At 30.7% G+C, this 9,857-nt stretch overlaps 1 protein-coding gene across 15 annotated transcripts in view; it reads left to right on the top strand.

The window, feature by feature from the left end:
- Nucleotides 1-9,857, top strand: part of pdlim5a (PDZ and LIM domain 5a) — a 134,749-nt gene that overhangs the window by 92,802 nt on the left and 32,090 nt on the right. For 8 of the 15 annotated variants that reach the window (XM_087251668.1, XM_087251667.1, XM_087251672.1 and 5 more), the window contains exons 6-9: nt 2,319-2,336; nt 2,451-2,468; nt 2,570-2,748; nt 4,573-4,612. In XM_087251668.1, the coding sequence (XP_087107794.1) occupies nt 2,319-2,336; nt 2,451-2,468; nt 2,570-2,748; nt 4,573-4,612 (255 nt within the window). 15 annotated transcript variants of the gene reach the window in all.

The raw sequence follows: 9,857 nt of genomic DNA, 5'->3' as shown, positions 1-9,857 counted from the left end.
TCAAATAGATAAAGGATTCATTTCGAACCAGTTTTGATTGGTTTATGGCTTGAACGGCAGCGCCCTCTACTGGTGATGCTTTTACATTTAATTGGATCTACTTTAGACTTTTCATATACCACAGTTTTTCTCAGTGGCTTTAATGCATTTCTCACAACACTATTTACATTTGCACAACAGTTACTGCATTTCTCAAAACAATTAGTCATTTGTGCACATCACAGTAGCAGTTTCTCATTCCTTCAAACAAATTACAAATGCTTTTGGACATGCATCAATTGTTTTCCTACAACTCTCTGCTATTCATAACATTATCATCTGCTTATGTCATGTCAGTCAAAATGAACTAAACTTGTGAATGCTGAATAGTCATTCCATATAAAACTAATAGTCCTCATTTCATTTCATACTGGAGTCATTACACACACAAATGTTGAACTAGTTGTCAAAATCTGTCAAACTAATTTTATTTAAAAAAAAATTATAATAATAATAAATCCTGAAAATGTCTTCTAAATTGAACAATTTGATGAATGATTTACAGACCTGTGTATGTTGTAGGTTCAGTTCTAATATGTACTGCAATATTATTCACAGTTGTGCACAGCTCTATCCAAAGGAAGAACTATTGTGCAAAACCACAAAACTGTAAACAGTTTTACAAATCAAAAGCAACAATCTTTCAAATTGTTCTGGGTAATAATACAGGAAAATAGTGAACGTTTTATTTATTTAATTGATTATTTATTGTTGTAATTATACGTATTACAGTTTTTCTCAGTCGCTTTGGTGCGTTTCTCACAACGCTAGTGCATTTTTGCACAACAGTTAATGCAGTTCCCAAAACAATTAGTACAAACTGCAAAACCTAGCTGATAACCTACAAAAGCGCGTTACATGCTCAAAATGGATAGTTAATTCCTCAAAAGCAAGTATTCGTATCAATCAAAGTGTCAGTATCATCAAAGGAAAAAGTCCTGACACCATTGTTTATGAACAAGATAGTCAAATGGCTTTGTCCTGTTTTCATTATGAAGTTTACTCTGTACATTTTTTCAATGCAAAAAAAGTCAGATTTTGGTGACACTTCCTGAAAATGCTCAAGACAGCACTATATACTATTAGCACAGCCATTTGAAAACTACAGTAAAGTTAGACATCACTGCATTTAGTGAGTTATCTGAGTACAAGACATTGAATATGTGTGTTTCACATGTTTATTGAATTTGCTCTTTACAATCCTAATTTATTCCCAGCATTGTGCAAAAATAATAAACACACCCTAAACATACACTCCCTTTAGGTAGAGCTGTGCACAACTGTAAATAATATTGCAGTACACATTGGAACTGAGCCTACAACATTCACAGGTCTGTAAATCATTCATCAAATTGTTCAATTTTAAAGACATTTACAGGAAAATAAAGATTTAAATTTGTTTTATAAAATTTTCTCGACAGATTTTGACAACTAGTTCAACATTTGTATATGTAATGACTCCAGTAATGAAATGAGGACTATTAGTTTTATATGGAATGACTATTCAGCGTTTACAAGTTTAGTTTATTTTGACTGACATGACATAAGCAGATGATAATGTTATAAACAGCAGAGAGTTGTAGGGAAGCAATTGATGCATGTCCAAAAGCATTCGCAATTCGTTGAAAGGAATGAGAAACTGCTACTAGGATGTGCACAAATGACTAATTGTTTTGAGAAATGCATGACCTGTTGTGCAAATGTAAATAGTTTTGTGAGAAATGCACTAAAGCGACTGAGAAAAACTGTAAACTGTGGTTACCATGCACTGTAAATACATATCTGTTTATTAACCGTCGTGATTGACCAGTGTTTTCTGTTTATTTACGATTGTGAATTGCAATATAGTATGTTGATTTGTGCTTTTTCCACTTTTGATGTTGAAAATCCAACTCTATTTAGTAGTTTGAAATAAAGCAATGTAATTGCATTATTAAGAAATTAATTAAATAAGAAATAATATTTAGAGAAATAAGTCTGTAAAATAACAGAAAATGTACTGGCAGCTTATTGCAAGTATAATACACTTTAAACTATTAAAATGTTCATAAAAGTCACTTTTTAAAGGTTAAAAGTTGTTGGAAGAAAGCTCAACGTCCCTTAATTCAATTCAAAAGCATAAATCAATGTGGTTAAATAAAAACATGAATAACAAAATACAGAAAACTGCTAATTTACAGATATTTTTTACAGTGTGTAACATTTTTTTGTAAGGGATGATTTGAACTCAATGCAGAATAAAACAGTATAATAAGGTTGTTTTATTTCATTCTCCATAGTGGTCCTCCAGTGTTGAAGTGAGTACATTAGTAATGTGTGTGTGTGTGTGTCATCAATGAACCACATCTGATCATGATTTTAAATGCTTTACTTTTTTTAATTAATCTTCTTATGCCTCGTTCCTCCTGCAGAAAGCCTGCGATGAACAGGTAAAGCTGGAATAAGCAGCCGTTTTCTTGTTTTGTGTGTTTGATATGCAGCATTATACTGTATATAAAGAGACTAACAGTATTTCTCTCTGTGTTTTCAGACTTCCCCGTGTGCCGATCACAGAGACAGACATTGAGTTTTATCATGTCCCGACTCATGGTGACGCCAGCAGGAAACGCATCATGGAGGACACCGAGGACTGGCGCCCCAGGACGGGAACATCACAGTCCCGCTCCTTCCGCATCCTCGCTCAAATCACCGGCACTGAATCTGAACTCGGTGAGCAGGGACACGCATTTGAAAATATTGTTTTTTTCATTATATGAATTAGTCTGTTTTTATTTGCATTACCAGGTTATTATTATTATTATTATTATTATTATTATTATTATTATTATTAGTAACCATCTGTTTTTATTTGCATCACCAGATTTATTATTATTCATTCATTCATTCATTCATTCATTTTCTTTTTGGGTTAGTCCCTTTATTATTCTGGGTTCGCCACAGCGGAATGAACCACCAACTTATCCAGCATATGTTTTACGCAGCGGATGCCCTTGGTGGTTCATTCTGATGTGGCGACCCCTGATTAATAAAAGGACTAAGCCGAAAAGAAAATGAATGAATTGTTATTATTATTATTAATCATCTGTTTTAATTTGCATAACCAGATTTATAATAATAATGATTTTTGTAATATAAAAAATATTTGTTATTAATAATAATAATCATAGTTTTTATTGTTAAAAAATGCTATATTAGGTTTACATAAATAGGTTGTTTATCTGTAGAATTTAATATTGCATTTTTATTTATTTTATTATATGAATTCAATAAATAAATTGTCTTCGAATGATAGAATTTGAATTTCGCAAGATTAAAATACTTTGTTCAATAATTTTTTTTTCATATTACTTATTTGTATTTTGTCATATAAATTAATCTGGGGAGGCAAAAATTTACCTTCTGTTTTTATTTGCAATATAAATATTACGATTTTAAAATGCTATTTTAGGTCCACGTCATTTATTTAGCTTTTCTAGTAATTCAGCTCATTATGAAAGAGAAACACTTTTATGTAAAAAAAAAAATGTATTGTATTAATTAATATACATAAAAAATAAAAAACATATTTTGCTGAATGTTATAAATGATTCTAAAAAATCCATGATTGGGAGAAATAAAAACAGCAAAAATAAAAAAAAATAAAATAAAAATAAAAATAAATAAATAAATAAACACATACATACATGCAGTTGCAATCAGAATTATTAAACCCCCTTTGAATTTTTTTTCTTTTAAAATTATTTTCCAAATGATGTTTAACAGAGCAAGGAAATTTTCACAGTATGTCTGATAATATTTTTTCTTCTGAAGAAAGTCTTATTTCTTTTATTTCTTTTCTTTCTTTTTTAAAGCCCGGTTTTAGGGTCAAAATTATTAGCCCTTTTAAGCTTTTTTTTTTCAATAGTCTACAGAACAAACCATCGTTATAACTTGCCTAATTGCCCTAACCTGCCTAGTTACCCTAATTAACCTAGTTAAGCCTTTAAATGTCACTTTAAGCTGTTTAGAAGTATCTTGAAAAATATCTGGTGAAATATTATTTACTGTCATCATGACAAAGATAAAATAAATCAGTTAGTAGAAATGAGTTATTAAAACTATGTTTAGAAATATGTTAAGATAATCTCTCCGCTAAACAGCAATTAGGTGAAAAAAATAAACAGGGGGGCTAATAATTCTGAACATAACTGTACATACATACATATATACATATTTTCTAAAACTGAAACTGAAGCATTAGGTTAGTGATGGCCATAAACCTCAAGCAGAACACATCCTTTAATAATCCATCTGAAAAAAATGAAATTGTTTACAAAGAATTATTTACAAAACATTTACCCAGACATTCGTTCTGCTCTTGTTTCTTAATGCAGCCCATTGTGTTTAAAAAGCTTCAGTACTTTAGATTCGCTATGCTTGAAATTGACATTCAAACTCTGCTGTTTTAAACAGAGAGAGAAACGGATGAGTGCATGTGTTTCTCTGTACAAAAGCATGTCATGTTAAATGTTTTCTCTATCTATATTCTGTCAGATCGCGCTCAGGAGGCTGAAGCAGCAAAGAAAACCACAAAGTGAGTTTATGTGCCTGCCGGCTGTGTGTTTGAGCTCTTGTGTGTGTTTCCATCAGGTGTGTTGAGCTGCTGGAGGCTGTTTGTGTGCTGCTGTTTTAATGTGTGTTTTTGCTCTTCTGTGTTTTGTGCAGTGTATGCTAAATCTCTGGTTTCAGTTTACAATCATGCGGATCAAATGAGACTCAAAACCAAGTTCTGTATTAAGATGCAGAATTTTAAAGGGATAGTCCACCCAAAAATACTAATTCTGTCATCATTTACTCTCCCTTCACTTGTTCAAAACCTGTATGACTTTCACTCTTATGCTGAACACAAAAGAAGATACTGTGAAGGATGCTGGAAACCTGTAACCATTGACTCCCATATTGTATTTGTTTTTTTCCTGCTATGGAAATCAATGGTTACAGGTTTTCAGCTTTCATCAAAATATTATCTTCGTATTATCACATTTTATACAACAGTTCGTCTGGTTCTGGTATCTGATTGGCTGATAGCCGTGCAATATTTTGCCAGTAACATCACGCAGACCTCTTCACGCTTCACCTCTGTGTATTACTCCGCCCACACACAGCCAGCAACAAGCAGAGATGCTACAGTTTGACAAATATTACTTTTGTTAGACAACAAAATATACTTTTGAGGCTTTTTAGTGGAGAATGTAGTTGTTTAGAGTGCAACTATGCAGTTTATTTGCAAGAATAGTGCCTATATTAAAAAATATTTACAATTATTATTTACGTTTTCTATCCACAAGATGGTGACAGAACCGCATAATAAGCCCATACACTTAGAACAATGGTTCTCAAAGTGGGGGTCGGGACCCCCTGGGGGGTCGCGGGACAATGAGAGGGGGTCGCTTGGTGATTTACAAAATTTTGAATAAACTTTTATGATTACCATTGTTAATCCATAACCTACAGAAGATAAAAAATAGTTACATAAAAAAATACAGTATCCAAACAAAAAGCCATCAGCCTTTGGTTTTTTTTATTTATTTTTTTTTTATTTTTTTTTTTTACATTGATTGCAACCCTTAGGGTTTTTACATTAGATTAATGACAAAGCAATGACAAAGCAATAGCGTCAGTGCACCAGATTCTACAGCACTAGCTAAACTTTCTGACACCGTTACAGCACTCGCGTACATTTAAAATACATACAGGACACTAAACATGGAGTATGATGTGTAAGTGGCAGTCTCCAAAATTAAACCAAGAAAAGACTTGGGATGTAACTTAAATATTGTGCCCACCAGTCTAATTAGATGAGGTTAATATAAAATAATCATAATAAAAATGATATGGGACTGTTGCACTTTTTTTGTGTTGTCAATATGCTTGTGTTTATATAGGCTGATTGGTTTGTGTGAGTGTTGTGTGCAACGTTTGTATGATTATAACCACTTACGAAAGTAGTGGGGGTCGCGAGTCATTGGCAGTGTTATTTTGGGGGTCCCGGGCTTAAAAGTTTGAGACCCCCTGGCTTAGAAGATATAACAGTCTGATTTCTAACTATAGCAGATCAAATCAATATTAAACTGGTAAGCCCACCAGCCAACACTTCCATTTTTCATGGGAGTATCCCGTATTTCAGACCAGTCTCCCGCAACCATCCCGTTTTTATTTCTTCCTAAAAAACTCCCGTAATTTCACCCACCCCTGGGTTACCAACTTTGGTACAGTACCCGATCGAAGCGGCCACCCAAAACCCGCTGCATCCTGTTCTTAACCTCCCTAAACTCCTTATTGCAAACACAACAGCAGTCTGGTAACGTTAGGGGACGTTTGATGTTATTTTCGGGGTTAATTATTGTGAAATTCCGACTGCAACAGAGAAATACTGTAGGCTGTAACACCGTAAGAAGATATCTCTGTAGATGGATGGCATTTCATGTCACGTTCAGCCTTATAATCTTACAGTGTAAGCAGTTTTGTCATCGCTTTTTGACATCACTCAGAGTCATTCAAACACGAGCTCTAAGTGTCCTTGGTGAATTAGTAACGGCTTCTGCTGTTTTGACGTCAGCTGCAGATGTCAATGAATGGCGGAAGAAAATAGTTCCTGATGAAAAAATGTTTAGACTCTCCGTGTTTAATGTTCTTATTTATATTCAGGTTTGTGTTGTTGAACTGTTGTATAAATGCAATATCACACTCGTAGCAGTGTGCTAGGGCTGTATATCAGAAATGGTGGGACGCTAAGGCACTCGGCCTATGGCCTCATGCCAACGCACGTATCCCACCAGTGCTGATATACAGCCTTATCGCACTGCTACTCGTGTGATATTGCTCATATATTCAACAGACGAAAGAAAGTCACAAAGCTTTGGATTCACTTGAGGTTGAGCAAACAGTGGGTAAATTTTCATTTATGGATGAACTATCCTTATGAACTATGAGGTTCATTGACCTCAAAAAACAACCTGATTAGATACAAAATACCTTATTTAGTGGACAGTAATACAGGTCACTATCTTAGCGGTCACAGATTTATACTGTGTCCAACTAAATTATTATTATGTTATTACTATTAGTTACTCATTTTCATATTTTTTCAGTCTTCTTTTTCTGGGATAATGAATAAAAAAAAAGGATTTATTCAGTTGTCAGTTTCATGTAATGCAAATTAAAATGATTTACACACATTAAAAAAATAAAAAAAATACACATTTCTAAATTAAATCTAAAACTAAAATATAAAGAGAATATTTAGATATAAAAACTAATTCAAACTATTAATAATATAGAAATTCATTCATCCATCCATTTATTTATTTATTTATTCATTCATTCATTCATTCATTCATTCATTTGTTCATATATTTATTTATTTATTTATTTATGTTTATTTATTTATCTAATTGTGATACTTAAATAACTCTGTGATAATATTTAAAATTTACTGTTTACTACCAAAGTACACATTTCTAAATTAAATCTAAAACTAAATTATGAAAAGAATGTTTAGAAATGAAAACTTATCTAAACTATTAAGAAGAACTATTTATATAAATAAATTAATAAATTAATTAATTTATTTATTTGTTTATTCATTTATTCATCTATTTATTTATTTATCCATTCATTTATCCATATTTTCATCTATTGATTGATTGGTTGATTTATCTAATTATTTATTTATCTTATTATTCAATGATACTAAAATAAACAGTACACTTTAAATAATATTAAAAATTCACATTTCTAAATTAAATCTAAAACTAAAATATGAAGATAATATTTAGAAATAAAAACTAATCTAAACTATTAATAAAAACCATTTGTATTTATTTATTAATTGTATTCATTAATTAATTAATTAATTCATTTATTCATCTGTTTATTTATGTATTTATTTATCCATTCATTTATTCATATATTCATCTATCTTTTATTTATTTATCTATTTTTGTAATTATTAATGCATCTAATTTTTCAATGATACTAAAATAAACAGTAAACTTTAAAAAATAACAAAAATACACGTTTCCAAATTAAATCTAAAACTAAAATATAAAGTTAATATTTAGAAATAAATTATAATTTATATCTATTTATTTCTAAATAAGATCTAAAAATAAATTATAAAGAGAATAGTTATAAACAAAAACTAATATAAACTAATAATAACCATTTGTATATATTTGTGTGTGTGTGTGTGTGTGTGTGTGTGTGTGTGTGTGTGTGTGTGTGTGTGTGTGTGTGTGTATATATATATATAATTTTTTTATATCATCTAATTATTCCATTATACTAATACTGATATAACTTTAGTGATAAACACTAAATTTGAGATATCATCAGATTCACATGTTTTGAAAATGTAACTATTTATTGATTCTTTCTACTACATTTTCGTTAACATGTTAAAGATTTCACGTGTTATTAATACATGACGCATTTATGGTTCATATATTGTGATATCTTGATAAAATCATGCTAATACCTGAGAAATAAAACACTAAATGTCATTCAGAGGCCTAAACCGAGAGTTATTCTGGTGATTTCTGTGCTGTTGTTGGTTTGCAGTTTGAAGTTGTTGTGAAATAACTTGTCTTTGTTGATGGATTGTTTGTTTGTTCTTGTGAGTTCTTGGCTTTGCTTGAAGAAAAGCATTGTTATAATCAGTGTTGGGCACATTACCTAAACAAATTAAATAGTTACAGTATAGTTACTACTTCTTACATATAGTAACTGAGTGAGTAACCTAGTTAAATCATCATAAAAGTAACTTATTACCAGGGAAAGTAACTAGTGTTATCTTTTAAAAGAAAAATGTTTTTAAAAATAATCTTACAAATTGTATGTTAAATAAAATGGACACTAAGTTTGATAAATTATTAATATAAAACATTCTACACTATCCTATGCTGTATTTTTGTTGGATAATTTGAGAAACATACAAATTAATTTGAATATATTTTGGCTATTGTTGATATCCAGGAATTTTCAAATGTACTATTTTTTTAACCAAAGAGGCTAAAAAAATCTGAAGAATTAATTATTATCGTATGATTTATTTATTTATTTATTTATTATTATTATTATTATTATTATTATTATTATTATTATTGTTGTTGTTGTTGTTGTTGTTGTTGTTGTTATTATTATGTTTGAATTATTATTATTTTTTAAATGGCCAAATTGTGACTGAGGACAGTTGAATGTGCTGGCCAGTTTGTTTTTTGTCTAATAAATGATAGTAGGCTGCAGTTTTTTTTTTATTTTAAAACTTGATCAGATTTATTTAGTTTTACAGTCACAGTCATACACAAATTGTACTAAAGCAATCTAAAAAGTTCATTTCAATACGTTTTCTGTTTGCACAACCAGGTGGCAGTCTTTGTACTTTCATTTCGGGGGTGCAGATTGCTTACGTTTTAAATATATATAACTTTGTTTATATATATAAATATATAAATAAAATATTGACTATTTTCCCAAGTGTATATAAGTACTGTAAAAAAATATCAGAATTCGGCACATACTTTCAGTATTTTCTTTGCTTGAACTGATCCGATCTAATCCTGTTTATATGAAATGAGCCTGCTCCCAAGCAGGTTTGAGCTACCAGAACTGTTGCTATGACAACAACTCTCGGATCAGTTTTGAAGAACGAAACGATCTTGGATCATGTCAAATGGTCAAGAACTAAATCCAGCTAACTGAGTAATCCACTCAGAAATTGGAATTGGATTATCGGCATTTATTTATTGCGCTGTTATTCCCATCACTGGTTATAATGT

Source organism: Danio rerio, chromosome 5 (assembly GCF_052040795.2).
Source record: "Danio rerio strain M-AB ecotype USA chromosome 5, GRCz13ab, whole genome shotgun sequence".
NCBI classification, from domain to species: domain Eukaryota; kingdom Metazoa; phylum Chordata; class Actinopteri; order Cypriniformes; family Danionidae; genus Danio; species Danio rerio.
This window is presented reverse-complemented; position numbering and strand designations above follow the sequence as displayed.